Source organism: Mesocricetus auratus, unplaced genomic scaffold (genome assembly GCF_017639785.1).
Source record: "Mesocricetus auratus isolate SY011 unplaced genomic scaffold, BCM_Maur_2.0 Super-Scaffold_100011, whole genome shotgun sequence".
In the NCBI taxonomy this organism is placed as follows: Eukaryota; Metazoa; Chordata; class Mammalia; order Rodentia; family Cricetidae; genus Mesocricetus; species Mesocricetus auratus.
Genome location: NW_024429195.1, coordinates 63,897,106 through 63,921,821, shown reverse-complemented (window position 1 = coordinate 63,921,821; position 24,716 = coordinate 63,897,106). Strand labels below are relative to the sequence as shown.

At 39.2% G+C, this 24,716-nt stretch overlaps 1 protein-coding gene across 2 annotated transcripts in view; it reads right to left on the bottom strand.

Moving 5' to 3' along the window:
• The window catches only part of Tmtc2 (transmembrane O-mannosyltransferase targeting cadherins 2), a 356,561-nt gene that overhangs the window by 34,540 nt on the left and 297,305 nt on the right, over positions 1–24,716 (bottom strand). For both annotated transcript variants that reach the window (XM_005068036.4, XM_021225985.1), the window contains exon 11: positions 20,338–20,401. In XM_005068036.4, coding sequence (XP_005068093.1) covers positions 20,338–20,401 — 64 coding nt within the window. The remainder of the gene's footprint in view (positions 1–20,337; positions 20,402–24,716) is intronic.

Genomic DNA, 24,716 nt, shown 5'->3' with positions numbered 1-24,716 from the left:
CTGCAGCAGCACACTCTTGGCAGACTTCCCTGCTACCCCACCAGCCCACTTCCCATCCATCTCCTGTGGATCCCATGCGTCTTCCCCCGCTAACCTCCCTCCACCAATTCTTGCTTTTCCCAGCCCCCGACTCCAGCAGGCACTCCTGCCTAACCCACAGGCCACACCTGCCAGAAATGCAGGGAAGCTGCCCAGAGATTATCTCTTCTTTCTCTGCACCCCCAGTTCCAATCCCCTAGTCTCATCCCCAGCTGTGCAGTAGAGTGCCCACGGCCAGGCCGCCCACACTTAAACTCCTATCTCCTGCAGATCCCACAGATCTCCACTCCTCTAACCTTTCTCCTCCACTTGTTGCTTTGTCCCAGACTGCAACCCCAGCAGGTACCCCTGCTAACTCAAGGGCTGCTCTTCCCAGGGCAACAAGTAGGCTAAAGGTGGACATACACCTAGCTGTCCTCCTGTTCCTGAGGACTACTCCCCCAATGTCTCATCCCCAGCTCTGTAGCTGGAAATGTGGTATGGTCTTCCTTTCTCTCCCTGAACCCATCACCAACCAAAGACAAAGATCCTCTTCGGCAACCCTCCTTCTAACTCATTTCATTATCACCCCAGCCTCTAGCATTTGCAGGAATTCACTGGGAAGATACCAATCAAGCAGAACAGAGATATAGCCCCCAATTCCAGCAGACACCTCTGCTAAGCCATTATGTCACAAAACCTGCCAGAAAACCAACTAGGCTTCCTGCAGATCTTCTCTCTCTGTTCCTGCAGATCTGAGTCCCAAGTCTCATCCACAGCTCTGTAGCAGAATACACTTGGCAGCCTTCCCCGGACCCTTCCAATGGATCTTCCCCCTTCTAACCCTTCTCCTCCCACTTGATATTTTGTCCTGGACTCCAACCACAGCAGACAACTTCTGCCAACCCAAGGTAAGAAGTAGGTGGAAGGCAGACCCACACCACTTCTACTGCTCCTGAGATTCAATTCCCCCAAGTTTCATTCCCAGCTAGGAGCAGGAAATCTGCTATGGTCTCCCTTTCCTCTCTGATTCCATCCCCAAGGGATCACAAAGACATTCTCTTCCAACCTTCCTTTCTCCAACTCATGCCAGTATTCCCAGCCCCCAACACCATCAGGCATTCCCTGTAAACACATCAGCTGAGCAGGCCAGGGAAACAAGCATCACACAACCTTTACACTCTCTTAAAATCCTGGAAGGAAACAGAAAGCAAAGAACAAAACATTTACCCAACAAAGACAAATCCAGAAATCAGCACCTAGACCTATAATCATCCCCAACCCAGATGTCTAGACATGGGTGTAAAAACACAGTAACAGCCACAGCAATATATCTCCACTAGAGCCCAGCTATTATACCACAGCAGCCCCTAAATATTCCACCATAGCTGAAGCACAAGAAAACAATGTTAAGACCAACTATAGAAGTCCCTAAAGAAGAAATTAATAAATGCCTGAAAGACATATAGTAAACATAAACAATGTAAGGAAATGAATAAATCCCTTAAAGAAATCCAACAAAACAGACAATTGAAAATGGAAATAGAATCAATAAAGAACAACATAAATGGGGAATTTTGAACATGAAAAATTTAGGAATCTGAACAGGAACTACAGGGGAAAGCTTCACCAACAGATTACAAGACATGGAAGAGAGAAATTCAGGTGTTGGTGATACAACAGAAGAAATGATTACAACATTCAATTAAAATGCTAAATCTAAAAAATAAAGCAAAACAAAACAAAACAAAAAACCCTTGACACAAGACATCAAGGAAACCTGAGACACTATGAAAAGAGCAAAATTAAGAATTACAGGAGTAGAGGAAGAAGAATCCCAGCTCTAAGGCCCCCAAATATTTTCAACAAAATCACAGAGAAAGTATTCCTAACCTAAAAAGAGATGCCTATAAAGATATGAGAAGCAGACAGAACACCAGAGTACACCAGACAAGGACTTCCTTAGCACATAATAATCAAGATACCAAACATACAGAACAAAGAAGGAATAGTAAATGCTGCAAGGGAAATAAAACCAAATAACTTATAAAGGCAGACCTATTAGAATTACACCTGATTTCTCAATGGAGTCTCTTAAACCCAGAAGGGCCTGTACAGATGTACTGCAGACTCTTAAGAGACCACAGATGCCAGCCCAGACTACTATGCCCTGCAAAAGTTAATGTCAAAGCCCACTACCTTGAAGTTTTTAATTGGGTAGTAATTTCCCCACATTGTTTCTAGAAATCATTAAAGAATTCTATGAGAGGCCCTATAAGATCTTTGCAAAACAAAGCTTAAAAGAGATGGTTAACTGCTGAAAGTCTATTCAGGGGCTGGAGCAATGGTTCTGCAAGTGTAAGGGCTTGACTCGCAAGAATGATGAGCCTACAGTCTGATGCAATGGCTCACATCTGGAATCCCAGGACTCCGGAGTTGAGATGGGGCGTGGAGACAGGAAAACCAACTCTGGTGTCTATGGGGCAGCTAGCTGGAGGTGCAGAGAGGCCCGGTCTCAACATGGTCGAAGGCAAGACCCGATTCTTCACAGCTGTCCTCCCTCCTCCTTACCCTCACCATGCACACACCTGCACTCACACACACAGTATCACACATGCATAATACTACTGAAATTAATAAAATACTTTAAAATGATGTCTCTCCTACATTACGCAGGACTTTACTGTTGATGGACAAGTAGTGAATATCTCCAAGAAATAAGTCATTACTCTTGATATAGGTGAACAACACCATTGTTTCCAACATGGGTTTATGAGTCTGATTTTTTTAAAAAAAGAAGAAAGTAATAGAAAAAAGGAAAACAGAAGTCCCAGAGACAAACTTTGGAAATGAAACGATCTGTAAAGCAATGAAAACTGTCTGTGACTAAAATTAAAAACAACTTAAAAGTATCTGTACTGTCTCTCCAGGGCAAATAAACAGTTATTAGAAAAGGGGAAGGCAGATAAAAGACAATGCTTGGTAAACACAGTCTATTGAGAGGAGTGAGAAGAAACCCATTTTATGAAGACATTCTCTCTAAGGTGGAATTAACAAAAGGCTGCCACACTCTGGGATTTCCTGCCCACCCCTTTCCTCAGCTTTTTTTTTTTTCTTTTTCAGCAGAGTAACTCACAGAAAGACTCATCGTATATGTAAGTTGGGCAGGGCATTAAAGCATAGCTCATTTTCAAAGAAAGACTGCTGATTCAATGACCTACTGAGGAAGCACGCAAGGAGCCCCGGGCTTCATCCCAGCCGCCTAGAAACTTGGCATGGTGGATTCTAATATTCAGGGGTGGAGACAGGTAGAACGGATGTTCCTCAGGTACAGAGAGAATATGAGGGCAGGCTTGGTAAGACGCAGTATCAAAAAGAAAAGAAAAAAAACTGAAAAGAACAGAACAAATGACAGAGCCTGGGGCTGCAGCTCAGCCCTGGTTTCCATTCTTGTCCTTAACACCACATAAAATTGGGCATTGTGGTATCTGGGCTTTTAAAAAAATAAAGAAATCTTGTATAATTTAAAGTGTCTGTTGAGGTATCCTTTGAGGGTTAATTAAGAAAAAAAGCAAACCACTAGCCAATTTCAAATCACTTATGAGAATCACAAAATCAACCTCCGTTGTAATAAAGTATATTTTCAAGAGTGGTATGAGGTCTCGAAAGCACGTTTCCCACCAGACTATGCTTGTCTCGATAATAACAAGCAAGTACAGTCTATTATGTATGCACAGCCATAAAGAAGATACCTAAAGACTTCTGTTTAATCTGCTAGATTTGCTGTGATTTCCACCATGAGCCCAGAACTGGATTTGTGAACATCAATCAGGAGACCTAGCCATAGGATCAATTAAAAAACCTTACAAGGATGACTTCCTTTCACATTACCCAGGTTTGGTGGCATGAGCCTTCAATCCACCCCTTGAGAGGCAGAGGCAGGAGGATCACAGGTTAAAGCTCCATTGAGAGACCTCAGGGGAAAGGAGTATTACTATAAATGAGCAAAGACTCCACATTCAATTTACCATGACAGCTCCTGATGGTAAACGACAGAGAAAAGCCGGAGACCCAGGGGAAGCACATCACAGATAAGGAGAGAGGATTCCAAATTTCTACACCCAGCAAGAGTTAAAAACCGACCTCACTTGGAAATCCTCTTAAAAGTCACTTGAATTTCCCTTGAAGCACCCCGTGAAGCACATCTCCTCAGTGTGCGCTTGGCAGTCAGTGTAGCTGTGTTTTGCTTTAATTTCCAGCCCTGTAAATGATCACCATGCTGGCGCTGAGCATCCCATGTTGTGGTTGGCTTCTACTTCCGAGGACAGGCTTTACTGAGGTACAAGAGGATATGCACAGCATGTTTCAAATGTTACATCTGCACTCCACACCACAAGATGTCTACACCACGAAGCAGAGGGAAACTCACACAGTGAATGCCTCACCGGCGATGATAGAGGAGCTACAGCATCCCAGGTGTGTTCTGGGAAGTGCAATAAAGAGAACCAGGTCTCTGTCTTTATGGACTCATGTGGGAGAGCTAAGTGGTGGATCGCACCAAGATATATGGAATTACAAAGACTACAGATGGCAGGGATGTTGGGAAACAAAAAGGATCTTTGGATGCAAATATTTACTGATATTGGTTAAACAACAACTGACAACAAAGCCTGGGCAAGTCAACCCACTTTTGAATGGAAGCATGACAGTTGGAAAAACAGATGAGTTAAAGGTCTAGAGCAAGGGTTCTCAATCTATGGGTTGTGACCCATTTTGGGGGTTGAAAAACCCTATCACAAGGGTCACATATCAGATACTTACATTAGTTTATAAAATTACAGCCACAAAGTAGCAACAGAATAATTTTATGGTTCAGGCGACCACAACATGAAGAACTGTATTAAAGGGTCACAGCATTAGAAAGGTTGAGGACCCTTGATCTAAAGGGAGGAGTTATTTTGAGTTTGAGACAGCAAACTCCAATCTCCTTCTTGTCTTCAGAATTGAGCAGGTAAAATTCACTTCTTTAGTTAAGTCATTCTGTTTTAAGAATACATAGACATGATTTAATGCTTTCTATGGGACCAGCAATATTTTAATATGTTATACATCCAGAAAGGGAAATAAAAGGTTTCGCACGAGATGTCATGCTGCAGGTGGACAGCTTTCATGATGGCATCACACATAAACAATGCAGCATAGTCTTAAATATTTCATAAACTAGATACTACTCAGGCATATGGGACAATGAAGACTGACATTTTGAGATATACCATAACTGAGCTAAACTATGACTAGTCCTAAAAGTATCTGAAAGCTAATCTGTACAGATGTCAAGGTTAACATTACTTTATGTACAGCTATTGTGTCAAAATATTTAGTGCAAAATAGCTTTGATGCGTTTGATCCCTGTCCAGGACCGCTGAATGGAGAAGAGAAAAACTGAAAATGGTTTTGACAACTTGAAGTGATGAATTGCTCTTTGATGGTCAAACTTCAGTGACTGGCTGTATTGTAATGTTTGGCATTTATTTGGCTTACACTCTTGACCCTGGCTTATTCTGAAGCTGTCACTCACATATGTTTGCCTGGCAGGGTTCTGGAACTTTTATCAACTGTCATATTTTTTAGCGTATCTTAAGCGATAAGGATGCATTTGAGGAGTGCATTTCCCTAGAGACAGATGAACGTTCAGAACAAGTTTTACAAAAATGAAGCTGTCTGACATCTTCATGCTATCTCCATCTACTTCCTGCTTCACAAACACCTTCACCACATTCGGGAGCATTGGCTTCACCATGTGATGATCAGTAAGTAGTCAGTACTTAAGAGCCATGATCACTAAGTAACAGGTACTTACAGCAAGTAGAAAAGAGTAAAAGCATGCAATGTCAATTCCGACATGGTGAAATTATTAGAAGACAGTGAATTAAAAAAAACTCACTTAAGTGATTTGAAAACCTATAACCACAACAGCTTGGTGGGAGAGCATTTATCTAGAATCTAGGATGTTCTGGTTTCAATCTGCAACACTGTAAAAGAAAATCAAAAACAATAACAATAGAAACATAACCCTGGTATAGTTCTAAGTAGGCTGACATTGTCCTTCTTGAGCCAATATTTTAAGAGATAAATGTATACTGCTTTATCTGCATTTAAGGGGTGCTTGATATTTACTGTGTATTAATTTGTGTGCCATTGTGTATTAAAATATTTTACTCCATATATAATATCACAAAAAAGTTTAATATGTCAACTTATTCTAACATGCGACTCTTGGTTAGTATGACAAACATATGGCATCATAATGTAATGTGAGAGTCAGATCATTCTGGCACAATTGCATAAAAAAATTCAGTAAAAACCTTCTCAAAGAAAGAGCTAGTTAAGAATCCTTTGTACCATGTACCCGCTCTTCCAAACACTACACCGACGTTAACTAAACCATCCGGTCAACTTCAGACTTTTCTGAGGGTTTAGCAAAGAAAAGGAAATACATTTTCTTTCTAAGAATTCTTGTGAGAAGCTTATTTCCTGAGACTGTATGAGTCATTCTAAGGAATAACAAGCAATATGTCTCAAGCAATCCAAAATAATTTAACAGCTAGGTTTTTGAAGTCCTTGCTCTTTGAAGATGCAGTACAGCAAATGATTTGAGTTCTTACATTTTTAGGCATTGTATAAGTTGCCAAAGATGCAATGGTTCCAGATATAATCCCAAAGAGTAATAATTAAAAAAATAAATGCTAAGCCTTTTTAAAATGGCAAATGCATATTTGTTACATATAGGGGAGTCTAGGGACCTCACAGTCTGTCAGGTCTATTTCAGAAACTGACGCATAGAAGACACGAGAGACACTGCTTTCTAGCCTTCAAGTCTGTGCCATCTCATTTTCCAGTGTCATTCTGAAGAGGACCCATGAACCATGTGCTGTGGGGATGCAGTTAAGTTTCAACTTAAAATGTCCTGCAAAATGATCATGAGTTGAGAAAACTTGGTCCCCGGCTGTGGCTAATATTGAAAGGTAGTTGGATCATGAAGGTGCTAACTCCATAAGTGATGAGCTCATGCTGAATGGGCCAGGAAATGGGCCTGGTTAGAGTGGGTGGTTAGGGATAGGTCTTTTGTCATCTATTTCTCTTCTTTTTTTTAGCTACAGTGAGATGTGCAGCTTTCCTCCTCCATATCTTGGAGCTACAGTGAGGTAATTCCTACCTCTGGCCCACAGCAGTGGAGGCGGTCAACTGTGGACTAAAAACTCTTTAAAAGGAGTCACAGAAAATATTTACATTCAAACTCCTTTTATCAGGTATTTGTCACAAATGTCTAACAAAGATGGATAGATGCATGCGGTAAAAGGACTGTGAATTAACCTCAGGAATCCATCAGTTTTCTCAGTTGTACACTCCCCCAAATGGCTAATACACAATCATTGTCGAAACTTGGATCACCACATCTTAGGTGAGAAATGGTTCACTATTTCAATACTTTGGGTTTTGTGATAGCTACTAAGTTTTTCATGAAGTCATATTAAGGAGTTTAGAACACACATTCTGACACTAGTATGTCTACATTTTCAGGCTGGCATTTCCTGTAGGAGCCCAGGTACGTCACTCTGCCTCATCTTCCCCACATCCAAAATGGGGCATATACTTTTTTTTAAAGATAAGTTTCTACACATATGTAGCCTGTGCTGGCCTGAAATCCACTACTCATTACAGAGCTCAGACTGGCCTTGAACTCCAGATGTACATTATATCACATGACTGAGACCTTAAATATTAATGCTTTAACCAGTATAGATAATACTAGACTGATTATTTTTCTTTTAGATAGGGCCTCACTATATGTCTTTGACTCCCATGCTTCTGTCTCCCAAGTACTGGTTTTAAAGGCTTGTGCATTATACTTGGTTTGACATTTACTAATGAAAAAAAAAAGCACTGGTAATGTTCTGTTGTCCAGCATACTCATATTTTCTTCTGTGTAATAATTCACAATGCACACAGAAATACACATCTATAATACTAAGATTAGTAAAACAACCTTCTAAATGATCCCTTTTCTTTTCTGATATTGAAACAGGGTCTCGGTTTGACGACAAGCTGGCCTTGAAGTCACAATTTTCCTGCCTTGGCTTCCTGAGTGGTGAGACAACAGCCCTGTACCATCATGCTCAGCTTGTAATATCCTTATTCTTGTTTAGGTGAATGTTCCCTTCTTTTTCATCATTTGCTGCTCTTGGTTTATATGAACTCAGATGTAACGATAACACGTTTAAAGCAATGATATGGTGCTGCAGTGTAGAGAGTTATAATCCATCATCTGTTCTTCATAAGCGCTCCCTAGATATAGGAAATGTTTGGGAGTTATGGTGCCAATTAGCATACTGGAAAATAAAATGATAATGTCCTATTATGCGATGAAGGGATCACTAAGCATACGCATATGTTTCTAGTAAAGATTTCCAAGACTGATTAAAGAGCACAATCCTGTTTGGGTAGCAAAACAATTCCGTCTTCAAAACCCAAGGAATCCATCATTCCCAATGCTAGCTTACAAACGCTATACAAAGAAACGAGAGAACAGCCTGGGGAAGGACAATTCAGTATAGGTGAGAAACTAGAAATTCTAAATATCAGTCTCTTTTCCCATAGGAAAATTGCTAAAATAAGATAGCCATGTGTCGTGTCCCATCTTTGCTGTCTAAGGAAACTGAATCATATGAATTCACTTTTAAAATGCTTTGGTCCTCTAACATTTGTGTATTAATATCCTTCACATATAACATTTATTATTACTGGTATCATTTAAAAATATATCTATCAAAGTGAAGAAGTGTCTGTGATTATTAGAGATTATACACTACCGTCATTTTGATTTCTCGACAGTTTGGTATGTGCGGTTAAAATGAAGAGGCGAAGTGAGGGGCAAAAAAGAGCACAGGCAATTATAATAGATAAAACCTAAAATTCACAAATAATTGAGTATTGTTTTAAAAAAGAGAAACAGCTGCTATTTTCTGTATCTATAGTTTAAATGCACTAAATACATGAAATAATTTTCCTCAAAGGAAACAACATTAGTGTCTGGCACGGATTCCAGATGCTCATTTGCATACATCTTATCAGGTTTCACGTTCAAATTAACGAAATAAAAAACAAACTAGAACAAGGAAAGATTCCATAAAGAAAATCCATCGACCTCTTACATGCTTCACGACTTCTGCAATAAGTATCTTACAATTCTAAGAAAGAAAAGAACTCTTGTTTTACATTGATGTATTCTAGACTTTGCTCAGGTCGGTGACATCACAATTTCAATACCAATGTTGATCACCTCCCTAGGTGACTTAAGCAATTAATGTTTTATAGTTATGAATTATTGAGAGAGGCTCATACCTATCATCTGGTAAATCATTCCAACCTGTCTTTTAAAAATTGTCCCTCTCTAAAATTCCGCATAACTAAACTCAGCAAGTTATTTTCGAATGAAAGCAATTTAGCGATTAGGAGACCACTTCAAATTCTCTCTTGTCACAGGATCGTTAATGGCAGCACATTTGCTCTTTTTAACTTGCCATTTATACTTCCCATTTATATCACACATGTGGTAAAGCTGCATTCCTAGGAGCTATTTCAGTAAAGATCACTGAAGAGAGTGACATACACACAAACTGGAGATGAAAACCCACAGGGGTAATGGGGGCTGCTCAGAAGACATTCAGCGACAAAGAAACTGAATTCCCTATAGTTTTCACTTTGTGAAATAAATATAAGGTAATGCAAGTTCCTGAAGACATTTTTGTTTTGTTTTGTGTGTGTGTGATGTATGGTATATGCACTTGTACGTATGAACCTGTGAGCATGTGCACACGTATACGTTTGTGGAAGTCAGTGTGCAGGTGTGAGCATGTTACCCCAGTTGATCTCCATCTTTGTGTCTTGAGTTAGGATCTCACCTCGGACATGGAGCTCACAGGTTCGGTTGGAGTTGGGTGGCTAGTGAGCTCCAGTAATTTGTTACTGTCGGCCCCTCTTCACTAGCTCTGGGGTTACAGGTGCACTGCACTGTACCCTACTGGGTTCTGGGGAGTTGAACTCATATCTCAGCATCTGTGCTGCAGCAAGTTTATTAACTGGGCCTCCCCAGCTTCTTATAGCAGTTTTTCCTCCATAGCCGTCATTTGCGGCTTTGATGTCAAAGGAAGTAAGGTTGTGTACAAGACAAGGATAGAGCATAAACAATTTTAACCTTACCTAAAAAGTTAGCTCATTTTTCTCTTCTAGGAATTATCAAAGCTGTTACTGCCATGCACCTAACCAACTCAAGTAAGAAGAGTCAAGTATTTAATTATGAGATTGCCCAAGTTGCAAGAACTTTTAACAGCGCAGTCTGGGAAAACAGTCATCCAGGCTGACATAGACTGTCTTGAGCCAAACCTTAGACAGGCTCCTCCAAAAGCTAACTTTGGACTAAGCCTCGCCCTTCAGTCTGCCTGCCCACTCCAGTTGCTGCAAACGGATTGGTAAGTCTCTGTAGTAGGAATGCTGCCTTTGCACCTGATTACTTTAGTATCTGATTAAATTCCTACCCTCACGCTGGGTACCCAGTCACCTGAACTGATTTCAGCATCAATCCCACCATGTCAGAAGCAGGAATCCTCTTGCCTTGGAGTTTTCCAGTGATCTTCCATCCACCTACAATCCAACTCTGACAGTTACTGCAGGAGGAGGAAATCTTTCCCTGCTATCTATCTTAATTCACTGGTAGGGACCCTTGTGTTAAAAGATAGACTAACAGTAATATCGACATCTTTTATGTGGCCAGTTTTTATGTGACAATCCTAACTACAGTGTTTTTAAAGCTAGATTTGATGAAGAGTGAAAATGGACAGCAATACAGGGAAGGGGAGTTTGCAGCAAGTCCAACATCATAGGGTAGGGGAGCCTTTGAAAGGCCTGTTTGTTCCGACTGCCCACATTGCTTCCTCTTTGGAGATGAGGGTGTTCATTCCCCTCTCATAGGGAAGGTTCCTCTCATAAAAATATCTGATGAACTCAGGGTTGGGGGTGTCCCATCTACATATGCCTCCTTCAGCATAATGCATTCAGTATAACTAATTGCCTCATTTCAGGAAAGTACTTCTGGAACCATGCTGCAACAAATCCTCAGATGTTCTTGTTCAACTTGAGTTGAGCCTGATCTCTCTCTCCTGAACCACAATACTCTCAATGCCCAACACAACAGACTTAAATAAAGACTTCCTTTCACCAAAGTCAGCATGCAAAGCAGAAGCCAGGTCTATTAGAAGACTTTTCAGAATAGCTTGCTAAACTATGATATCAGCCTAGATGTCCACTAGTGGATTTATGCCATCACTACATAATGGTATATTACTCAGTCATAGGAACGGACAAAATTACATCGTTTGAAGAAAATCGAATAGAACTAAAGATCACATCAGGAAATGTGAGACATGACATGTGCAGAAGGGACTTTCTAACTCCCCAAGGCCTGAAATAAATCCACTATTTCCCACAGTTAATAAATAGGACTGAAAGGAAATGAGGTTACCAAGCTATGAATTTTCTAGAATCTGCTCAACCAATTGGTTTTTTTGGTGAAGTACAACTTTTCACTAGATTAGGGTTTGTGAAAGACTCAGAAACAGATAGAAAGCTGTTTTTTTTACTACTTGTTATTACTTGTATATACTGTGTATCAATACTATTATTACTATATAGTATAGAGCTATTATTATATAATTACAAGTAGGAGTAAAGACTTTCCAGCAGCCCTTTGTTCCTGTTTTAGTGTACATTAAAGGGGAAACGGCTCTATGCACTCAGGGGTCCAAAGGATAAATGCCTATAATGAAACAGCCAAGGAGGCAGCTGTGGTGGCCAAAGGGGGATTGTAGAGAAGGTGAGGAGCCTCTGCAGGTGGCAGCCATAATTCTGCCTTATTCCCCCAGGTGGGAATGTTGGCCAGTGTGGTCAGGACACATGAATTCTCAAAGAAAGCCAGGAGTCAAATTTCTCAGAGAAGGGAAGGGATGCAAATTTCTCAGAGAAGGGAAGGGATGCAATTTTAGTGTGTGGTCCCATGACTCACACAGCTACAGCAACATCTCCACACACAGGGTACCACCCCAAAGAAATGGCAGTAAAAATAAACACACTTAGAAAACATAATGAAATGAAATCCCCCACGGCTGGATGTTCCTTAAACTAGAATACTCAAGTTGATTTTCTCTAGAGCCAGGAGCGACTTAAGTTCCTACCCATTTCTTACTTCCACTGAAAGATCTTTTCTGTTGTGAATACAACAACAACACACACACACACACACACACACACACACACACACACGGACATATTTTTCAAATTGTGTTTAAAACTGATTGCATGTGGACTGTGAACAATACCTCCTGAACTGTAAAGTTAACTAAGATCATCCCAACTATCTTGCCCTAGAGTGGGCTGCAACTTGCCCACTCCAACAGCAAACAAATGGATTGCACTTACCACCAGTGTCTTCTAATTATGTGACTTGGAAAATCAGATAAACAAGAGAAAAATTGTAGCCACTTCAGAGGTACATTTTTGTTCTGGTTTATCTAACGTTTGCAAAATAGTGTGCAACAAAAAGAACCAAGAATGTAAGCAAAGAAAAATGAATGCACCAGAAAGCTAGACTTTGTAACTTGTCTGAATAAAGTCACAGCACAGTGTAATTTGGAAAATGTGATCTCCAGAGAGAAAAGTTTCCATGGAGATATGGGCAGAGTCAGATTAAAAGTGATCTAAACATAAGCAGCTTTGAAGGAACTGATCAGAGATTTTGATCCTGCTGAAGGTAAACAAGATTAGTTATTTGATTTCTAAAATGTACAACCATTACAAATATGAGGAAATCCATTTATGAAGTGAACAGAATAAAAAATTTGGTAACTAAATTTGAGAAATGGAAGTTTATCAAAGACTTTGTTTTATAATATCTACAAGTTAACTCAAAATAACTAGATCCAAATATGGGGACAAACTAATAATTTTTCCTTGATTAGAATTTTGCATTTTTCCCTGTTAATCTGACTCATATTCTAACTATAAAATACAGATATATTTGAAAGAAAAAAAGCTGTGAGAGATATTTATGTGCATCACTGAAGCAGTTTTTACTTACACAACTTATATGGTAATTTACACACACACACACACACACACACACACACACACACACACACACACACACACCAAATGCCTACAAGCTTAGAGGTACAAATATCTTTTTTCCACATTGAAGAAACTTTTAGAAAGTCTTTGGATTAGTCAGATGGTGGCTCCCTCACTTATAATCATAAATGTGGTTTAAGTGCTTCTCGGGCAAATTATTATTAACCCTGTCATTTTTCCCCTAACAAAACAGTGATCTCAATAATTATCTCCCAGAAATATCCCTTATATAGTCAAATCTGAATTGGTCTAGCTTAACCTAATTTCATGGTCTCTTGTTCTGATTATGGTTGAGAAATAAAATTCCCACCAGAATGCAACTATAAACTCAGGGTATTTTATACTTCTTATATCAGAACAGACCGAAATAGTTCCAAATACTCCCTTCTTGAGTTCCAGTACAGGCGTACAATTCTGCTCCATTCACCTTCTCTATAAGCATGTTTGCTGTACAAAGGTATAAATTAAAAATAATACTGTATATGTAGGCTATCAAACCAAATGCACTGTCATAGTAAACACATTTCTTTAAAATTTCCCCATATACCTCATTTTGAACTCTTGTCATATAATTACACACACACACACACACACACACACAAAACACACAGGGGGGAGGGGATATAGCCAGCTTTTGGTTTTAAATTCATAAATCCATTTAATTTTATGTGCCTGAGAAGGTAAAAACCAGACATGATATTTTGATTAAATAATCTAGGAGATACTTAATTTTCATACAATGAATATACTTGTATAGTATTTCTGGAATATTATACCAATGAGAAATGTAGAATAGGAATAAAACATGTAGTCTATATCAGAAGGCTAAGTCAAAAGTCTACTAGCGATTTCAGAAATCCATTTAGAGGCATAAAGTGAGCCATTGCTTAAAAAGACATGTCAATAGGGAGCTATATGTTTTGTATGGCTATCCGAGACCTTGAAGAAATACGACTTCTTGTGTACCTCAAAGCTTTCAGAAGTCCACAAGTATTTAATCTCAAATTCAGACCTTGTTTACTTAGGATTCACAAATAGCCAAATGACTACAATTGTATTAATTTACTGTGTGCCTCCTCCTCCCTTACTGTGTGAGCTCAGTTCCTCTCTCATCAAGTTTTGTCACCCATGTACACTTCAGCAGACCACTCTTTTTCCTTTCATCTCCCAGAGTAAAATGAATTCTTCAAGACTTCAGTATTTTCTATGGTCTCTCTTCTATTTGGACAGTTTTTTGTTATCATGTTTAAGTGTGTACAGTTTTTTGTTATCATGTTTAAGTGTGTACCTCCACAGAGCTTTCTTTATTTTGTAATGAATTTACGTGTTTTAATGTCCTTTCTTTTTATCTCTAGAACTTTCTTACAGAATAATGTTTAGTGAGGCTTGTGACTTACTCATTTCCTTCACACCTGAAAACTTTCTCCATCAATAGTATGGAAATGGAATCTTGAAGGTCACCAGTGACATCCTATTCTCTGACTCAGTGGACACCCATGTCCTTGTTTCTCTTTGCCTTCTATACAGCCATATTTGTGCTCATCAGCTAGAATTTCTAAACCCTGTAACTTCCATTACTCCACAGCCAGATGTAGCAATTCCCAGGGTTGGGAACTTGGCTCTTTCCTCTCTTTTCATGCCTTCCCTTCCATGGTAGTTTTATTCATTTTGCTGGTACCATGTTAATTCCTGCAGATGACTCCCATATCGTCACCATTAACTATATGCTTTTTTTTTTCTGGATAGCTTCCTGAATGGAATGTCTAATAGAAATTTAGAACAGGGCTTGGAAGATAGCTCAGCCAGGGCTTTGTTTGCCAAGCAGACATGAAGGCCTAGCTTTGATCTTTAGCAGCCATAAAAATAAACTTAAGTATGACTGTGCTCATCTCTAATCCCAGAGCTAAGGAGGGGGAGACCTGATCTCTGGAACTTGCTGGCCGGCTAGGTCAGGCAGTCCAGCTGAACTGATGAGCTACGGGTTCAGTGAGAGAATGTGTCTGAGGTAAAGATTGACAGAAGAGGGCACACAAAGTCAACTGTTCGCCTCCACAACCTCTCCCATACATGTGTGCACACCTGTACATGCATGGACCACACATATACAACTACACAAAACACAATCCACACATTCATTCAGAATGTGCTAAGTCCAAATTTAAGATTATGTTCTTGAAATAAGCATACCATTCTGATGATCTTATTTCTGTTTATGGTATTTTGTTTCCAAGTTACCTAAATTGAAAATGTAAAGCACTTATGTGAACAATTAATTCTCCTACTCACATGCTATCATCTGCTACTTAGGTTATGAATATTTTTTCCATCCCAGTCTATTCCTGCTTATTCTTGACTGCTGTATGCTTGGTCCTATCAAGGCTGGGGCTCTAGATCCTACTTCCATGAATATAATATATATTTTCATGTCATCTTAACTACTGCTTTCATTGTGTTATATTGTTTGTCAACATCACAGAACATAGACTTCTGATCTTTATGTATGATGCTCAATGCTTGTCAGATGTTTTTACAGGAGGCATCAATTTCCAACCATTCTCCCTGTCTCTATGTATGAGTTTGACCCGACCATACTGCCCAAATTCTCTTCCTTCTCCTCTTCTTGCTGAAATATCCTACAAAAATTCTCATTCCAAGCTACTTTAAGCTTTCCTACTCCAACTTTCAGATCAACCCAGATGAAAGTAATTTCTCCTATCCATTTTTTTAAACACCCAACTTATATCCCCCACAAAGCCCTTATTAGATAGCATTATTTACTGCCCTGAGAGTTGAGATCTGAGATTTACATGTCCTCTCCTCCCCTGCTTTCCTACATTAGAGTGTATGTTTCCCAAGGTCAGAGTTAAATTTTTATAACTCGGAAACTCTATTTCATTAGACACAAAGTCGTATATAATGTTGACATCTGAATTGAAATTGACTGGAATGAGTGTAGACCATAAACAAGTCTGCCCTGAAAACCCGGGCACTGGTAATTTTGTCCTCTGAACTCCAGAGTGGATGAGAAGAGAAGCAAAGGTAGGTGACTTTGTACCATGCAAATTCCCCATTCCTCACATTAAATTCTTTTATCCCCAAGATAATGCAGACTTTGGCTTCACTTCCAATGAGAGAACTAGGTAGTTGCCTTTAAACGTTCCCTCTAGTTCTTGGGATGTGCATAAACGGATGGGGGAACTTAGACAGAAAAGGACTATCACAGAGTTGATTCCACTCAGAGGCGAATTTACTTATAAAAATGAAAACTAAGAATCCCTAAAATACAACACTGATCGAACTTTAACCTAATCTATTTTTATAGGAATTTCCCCACAATATCAACTAAGTAAGTTTGTAAGACACAGTATGCCTTGCTGTAATAAGCATATCTATGGTGTCTGCTGTCAACAATCACAATTTTCTACTTATACACTTCAATAAGGCAACATGTTGAACACTGCTAAGGCACACAAAGCTAAATATAAAACTATATACTGTTCCTAATCATCTATACTTCTCTTACTATTTTACCATTTCATCACCGGAGCTACATTGTAAAAGGTCAATTCATTTCAAAATAAAGTATGTAGAACACAATGCTTCTGTATAATAAAAATGCAGGACATATTAAAATAAATGAAATCAGTACTTTATTAAGAAAGAAGTATATCCCAGAAATAAAAATCTTAAAAGACAGACTTTATTTTAAATTATGTGCCCGTGTGGCGGATGGGTGAGAGTGGACACTGTGTTCATGATGAGCACAGTGCCCACAGGGGCCACAAGAGGGCATTCCTGGAGCTGGAGTCCAGGTTGTGTTGAAGAGGCTTCTGGGAAATGAAGTCCTTAACCACTGAAGCATCTCTCCAGCCCCATCAACAACTTTTTAAAGATGGTGGTAACAGGAGGCATCACACACGCCACCCACTTTATGCTGCACAGTTATGGCCCCATATAAGGCACTGTTGGATTTTTAGTTGCCCTCATTCAGCATCCTGACGAATACAGTGGCAATGGTATTTACTGAAGCAAACCGAAGGGAAACTATGAACAGTGAGAGTAAGACAGGTTGATTGTGTAGATGATAAACTTAAAAAGAGCAGGAAATGGGATCTTTTCATTGGCAAAGAGAATGGATATCTGTTAGGTCTCCTCTCATATAATCAGGTAACTGACAATAGCATTTGTTCAGTGACGTGCAGCCACGATAAGAAAGCTTGTATGAACAAAGGGAATGGGCAGAAAGATAAATGTTAGGCAGGTGCTTTTATTTAGATCAGATGCAGGATTAAGTTGCTCAAATAGTTCTCCATTTCAGAAAAGAATTATATTATTGGCATGGTTTGTAATTCCATCACTCTGGCCTCAGTGACACTTTATGTATATTAGAGTATCAACTGGGGCTGGAGAGATGGCTCAGCCGTTAAAGGCTAGGCTCACAACCAAAAATAGAGTATCAACTGAAAAGCCAAACGATTAGAAAATTAATCGGGCAAAATGCACATCTGTTGATCTATTAATTATAGTATCATTTACTTTTTGTCAAATGTGAACTTTATAGCAAATCCCATAAAAAGTACTCTTGCCAGATATGGAAAGGATCATTTGGATAAAAGGCATTTCAAAAGCAATCTGTAGCATATTTGGAATGAAATGTTTGGGCATCTCTCGGGGAAAAGGGCTTTGCATTGGAAATTAAATATCGATTTTATGATTTGGCTAGCCATTCAAAAAAAAGCTAGCTAGTAAGTCAGACCTGCAGTCCGGGGTACCTAGATGCTCGTTAACTCAGATCCTTGGTTTCCCTATTCCATTATACTGTAATAAAGACCATCATTCAACCAATCACAGAGCAAAAATAAAAGTGACACCAGGAGACCTGATTCTTAGTAAATAAAAATGCACTTTAATTATCGCGTAGCTTACATATGTTTAGAACATAGTATAGTGAGAAACATGAATGGAGAAGGAAAACAAACCCCTTGGTTGCTTGCCTTCAATGCCACTGCAGGTTAAAGACTTCTAATTTAACAACTCTGTTTAAAAAATTGCACAAGTGAATCAAACCTACATGTTTACGAAGGTTTTGTTCTGCTGCATTCCTAACCCCATTACTGCTCCCGTGTCCTCTGAACACAGACCACTGCCTGAGAGATTATATAGTTTCCTTATGCCTTCCCTTTCTTCTGTCCAGACATTAAGTTCCTGATAGGGAGGCCCTGCATCCTAGCACAGTACCTGATACTTAGTAAACACATAAAATAAGTAAATGAGTTGACTGCTCCGCTGCTTTGCTGGATAAATGATGTGCATTTCCTCTTGTGGTACGGCCTCCATACCCCCAACCCTTTAAAAGTCATTAAGCTTTCTTTCTCTGCAGACAGTAGGCTAAATGACAAAGTAACTCTATAAAGTTGTGCTGTCAGGTGAAGCATTAACTCCTCCACCCCTCAGCACTGCTGAAGCCACAAAAGCAGCTGCCAGCTGCAATAAGCAGACTCTCATCAAGTACCCAGCAAAGAGAGTGACAAATAGGTGTACGATACACTTCGACTGTCATTGTTCCTGCCATTAGGATTATTGCCTCCTGTTGTAAACAGCCTGTCAATTCCTCAGTTACCTAGTAACTATGGGAAGTGGTTCAGAACAGCCAATGCAGAACACGGTGTCTCGGAAAACTGATTACGTGGAGTTGCGAACAGCGCAGAAGCACCGTGGTCCTATGGCCTTTCCCTGCTCTCTCCTGTGAAGGAAGAGCTAAGGCAGGCATTTACATCTTTATCTCTGGTGATGGGATCTGAGCAGTTGGACCTTGCTGGCACCACTTCTGAACCTGCTGCAATCCTCTTCATCTATTCCTTCTGAATCACACACCTTGTGTTTGAGCACCGATGGCCATAAACAAACAAAAACAAAAAACCACACAAACCTTCCCCCTCCTTCTTTGGGTATTCACTTCTGAAGATTCCTTTGTCATAAAATCTTATATAAGTGGGCATGCTTTTGTTACGCTAATCTATCTTTTGTTATGAGGTCTGAACATATTTCATTGTGTTTATAGTATAGTGCATTACTACAAATGAAACTTGAGGTTTATATGCATGGGTAAGCTCATCGTGGTTAAATCTTAGGGGGGAAGCAAAGAAAGAGACATACAGGTTCCTCAGGGGTTGCTACTCACTCAAGACTACACCTCGATAGTAGTCACAGCGCTATATCTATTTGTTGATGATACTGTTCCCCTAATACAGTTCAGAGTCTGGAGTCTCTGCCTCCTACTCACAGAAGCCCTTTATAAGTGTTTGCCCAACAGATGCAACACTATAAAGAAACGAGACTGATCCCATTATTTAGCCTGCACCCACACGTGTACTTTCATTATTGTTTGAAAAGTGCATTTCTCAAATGCATGATCTACATTTGGCGAGCAGGGGAGAAGGTTTTGCTGTTGGGCAGTGGTGCAGAATGCATATGAGAATAAGTGTTCAGTACAAGAATTCAGTGCTGTGAAAAATCCTGCTTGTCAGGCTGCTATAAAAGCAGCTCGGCTGCTTATAAATAGTAATTCTATTCCAACAGTAATGATCTAATTTATATCCATTTTACTTTCTGGAAGTGCGACTACCCAGGGAAAACTCGTAATGAAAACATTATTGATAAACTTGTAAAGCCGAGTTATTAAAAAAATGAGGATTTTAGAATATGAAGCAGATACACAGCTGAAGGTTTAAATGTGGTGGGAGACAAACAATAAGTATTTATCACTAGAGAAACAGAAAAAAGCTTTCACGGAATTAATTTGAAGACTCACCCAAATAAAAGGTATTTAGCAATGATCAAACCTGTATTCAGATAATGAAAGGCAAGGGTGATCTGCAAAGGGGGAAAGAGGATTTTCTGGGAAGACAAAGAAACTTGAACCGCGTGGGTGGTGAGTGAATAGAAGAGCTACATAGCAGACATTCAAACTGAGAACCCAGAAAGGAAAGGACAAACAAGGTAGCACGGACGGAGGACAGTCACCACTGCAAACCCTAGGACCATGCCTTCAACAATGGTGCCCACTGGGAAAGAACTTACATTAGGTCTCAGTCTGGCTGCCAGGTCATAATACTTCTCAGCTGCTTCATTGAGGCTAGCTTGTCTGTCAAAGAAAAAAATAAAATAAGTATATTACGTATTTTAAAACTGAGGCACCGAGGAGCAGTAACACTAACTTAAAAAATTACCACATTAACAAAATAGTATGTTCCCATAAAAAATCCTTGAAATGAATTTACTATTATTTTAAAGTATTACAAATAGTATCCTAGAATAATCCCATATGGGTAGGTATTGCTAATTTATATTTACATGTTTGTCACAGGAAGAGATAATTTCCTTTTCAAGATAACTCAAATAATACATGTAGGTTCTCTAATTACAAAATGATAACCCAGAAAAAAGAATAAAAAAACCAAATTTTCAAAATATTTAGTTATGATTTTTAAAATATATTTATATGCATGTATGTGTATCTGCATAAGTTTATGCGCATTGTGTGTATGCAGGTTCTATAGAAGCCAGAGGAGGGTGTTGGATCCCTTGGAATTGGAGTTAAGGCAGTTAAGAGATGTGTTACATTGGTGTTGGGACCTCAACAGGTTCTTTGCAAAAGCAATAAACACTCAAAACCACCAACTCTTCAGCCCTTAACTGCAATTTAAAAACAAACATAGTCAACATTTAAAACATTGTACATTCATTTTAAATTATATATTCATTTTATACACATACACATACAGAAACACACATGCACACACACTCTGCATGTGAATATATTTCTTTATAGAAAGTCATTCTGTTCTCTCTCTCTCTGTCTCTCTCTCTCTCTCTGCCGCTCTCTCTCTCTCTCTGTCTCTCTCTCTCTTTCCATGCACACATGAATACACACACATGCACACATGCATACACACACATGCTCATGCACCATGCAGACTTCAGAATATTTGTCTCCTTGCTGTCTGGTAACCAGTGTAGGCACATGACCTAATCTCAGGTAACTGGATGCTCCCACTTGAAAATTTAATTTAGAAAAAGATAAAAATAAATAAAAAATGGAAATAAAGAGAAAGGTGAAGGGATAGTTAGAATTCACCCACAATGGTACAAGAAATGAGGTTATGTCCAGGCCAGACTTTTCCTATAAACAATTACAATAATATAATAGTTTATTATAGTTCGTAGCTACTGGGTTTAGACTGTAATTTGTTAATTAACATCTTCTAGTACATAGAGACATTTTTGGGGTGTTGTACTGGGTATTAAATCAGCATCTTCCCTATACTAGGTAGAAATTCTACTCGGCTCCAGTAATGGAATCTTTAGTCTCCTCCATAACCAGAGATAGCTTACTTGCTGCTAGTCAAGCCCAGGAGTAGCACAGATGTCGTAAAGAAACAGAGTCCACACTGAATCTAACAGATAAACTTCTTTGCTGCCCATCACCACAGACTAGGCTCAGTCAACTTGTTAGCAGGGGACGCCAAATGTCAGCTAGCCATCAAAACATAATGTTCTTTTTTCTCTATTGACCATGCTGCAGAAGGCCTGCCCACATGGCAGATGATAAGGTATAAGAAGCTCTGAAGTGCTGTCTAGTCAATACATATGCGGATTATAGATTAAAAGCTATGGGAAGATGCCAGGTTTAATTTCAGATCACATATAAAGCTTTAACAGTGGAGCGACAACAACACTAGCTGGTTATGGGGTCTGCTTTAAAAGGGAATAGTGTTCTTAGGGGAAAGGCACAGGACGTAGAGGGTTACTACAGACATGAGGATATGAGTCCTGTTTCCCAGAAGCAACATGAGTGCCAGGTGAACATGGCAGCCTGTTTGTCATCTCAGCCAGCAAAAGGAGATGGGGAAGAGCTCCAGAAAAAGCTGGCTAACTACACTACTCAAATTAGTGAACTCTGGGTTCAAGCACAATACCTTGCCTCAATATAGAGAAGTCAATTAAGAAAGGGACCCAACTTTATTAGCCTCTAGCCTTCACACATATGTATATACATGTGTGCTCACATACACACATGTGCCCACACACATGCAACATGCATGCATACATTTATATACATGAAGCACACACACATGTGTGTAGAGAGGGATAGTGTTCTCTAAAGCAGTAAGGGTTAACAAACCTTTGAGACAACAAGAAGACAGAGAAAGAGTAAGCAGACAGAATACTTAAGCTAAGTCTCTCAATTAGAGAAGGTTTTAAAAAAGAAAGCCAACTGGCCTCACTTATTAAATTGAATTTGCAGTTTTGTCAAGACAAATAAAAAGCTAGAGACATACCCCATGCAGACATATAAATTATAGGAATAACTAAGATAAGATCTCTCTGAAGAATCAGGCATATCTTGCTAATGTTTGAAGAAAAAGATAATCAGAAACACTACCATGTTTAATGGAAGTTATAAAGACAAAGAAAAACCCCAAATACAAAATCAAACCTTAAGCCAAGGCTCTGCTAGACCTGTGGCATGTTACAATGTGTCACTGCAGTTTATGTTCTCATAAATGTCAAAGTTCAACCTCAATATGTCAAGAGAAGTACCCAACTCTGGTACTAAACAGTAAAACTTCCTTCACTAAGGTATTCAGTGAAGGAGCCCGCCATCAAATTACAGGTTTGCTTTGGTTCCGATTCATTTGGAAATTTGAACCAGAATTCTTCAGGTCATGCCCTGGAAGGGTTCTCTCCCGAGGAATATAAGAAGCATGGAGGTAGGAAACTAGAGGAACTTGATACTACCAGGAAGTACATTGCTCTGAAGTGAGATCAAACAAAGATAGCAAGTATTAAAAACATGGCCACTACTAACAGTTCTTTACAAATTTTAATTCATAAGGCAGATACTGATTAAAAGAGAAACTGAGGTCTTCATTGAACAAAATATTTTTAAGCTACCAAACAAGTGAATTTGAAAAAAACGATTTAAGTCATTCAATTTTTCGATGGTTAGCAGTGTGTAAATGTGGAATGTTTTCCTGTTGGCTCACATGTGAATACTTGGTTCCTCCAGTGGTATGGAGGTCTGGGGAACCTTTGGGAGGATGAGCCTTTCTGGAAGTGGTAAGTTCTGGGAAGGGCCTTGAACTATTACTGAAGAAGGACCTCTCAGTTCTCTGCTTCCATACGGTATATGTGCCTAGCACCACAAACTCCTGCCAGCCTATGTCTTCCCAGCCATGATGGACGATGACTCTTCAACATGCAAGCCAAAGTAAACTTTGCCTCCTCTGAGCTTTTTGTCGGGCATTTTATCACAGCAATAAAAATGTAACAAATATAGTGCATTAATGCTCGGAGGAAATACTTAGAGGGGTTCGTTCATTTAAGCTAGAATTACAACTGATAACATACTAAAGGAAGTGAAAAGAAAGGATTTATTACATATGTCATAGACATATAAAATTAATTTACACTGTAGAACTTTGCTCCTATTATTAAAAAAGTCTTTTTAAAATTACTAATCAGAAGGTATTTATGAAAGCACATGGAAAACCAGGGGGAAGGAATATGTCAGTTCTAGGCACAGAAAGGTCATGTATATTCCTGATTTATTCTCTGGACAAGAGAGAAAACTCGTGAGGAAGTGTTCAAATTCTATTTTATCATGTAGGTTATGTTTTATCCTCCCTTCTGAAAGAGAACTCCTTGGAATACTTATCAAGTCTTAATTGCAAAAATGACTAAATCATTAATCAGCTTTAAACACTGTTGGGCCCCTCCAAAGTAAGATTATTAGGGATGGGGTGCAAGACTTGAATCCCCAGACTGTTAATTATACACCCAGCTAAAGCAGCTGAAAATTGCATACTTTTCTTACATGCTTATGGTCATTCTTCACTCATTTCTTTAGTGTGACAAAAGCATACAACTTCTATCCAGTAACATAATTTTATCTAATGACTACAATGCCACAAAGCAATTGCTATTATTAACAATGATATAAACATGAGGGAAAATAAAAAAGTACCAGATACTTTTCTTAAATTCTGATCTTTCATTTTAGGGGACCATAGTTATAGATATAGAGAGGAACCATAATCTCTCACAGGTTTGCCCACAAGTACAAGACTCAAAAAGTAAAGTGAAAATAGAAGACTCTATCATGTCTCCCAGGACAGATGCAGACAGCCTTTCAGTCTGGCTACAGTGCACCCTGCAAAGCCAATAATGAAGGGGTGATGAGAAAGAAAATCACTCAACCAGTAACTACACTTGGCCCAGATGGGCAACTCCCTTAGTCTTCAAATCAACAGCAAGTGAAGACATGTGACCAGAGAGTAAAAAAAAAAAATTAAACTAACAACAGACACAATGCAGGGGAAATTCAGATGGGAGCTCCCGGCTCATTAACAATCTCTATTCATCATATATACTGAACATGTCCCACCCTCCTCCCC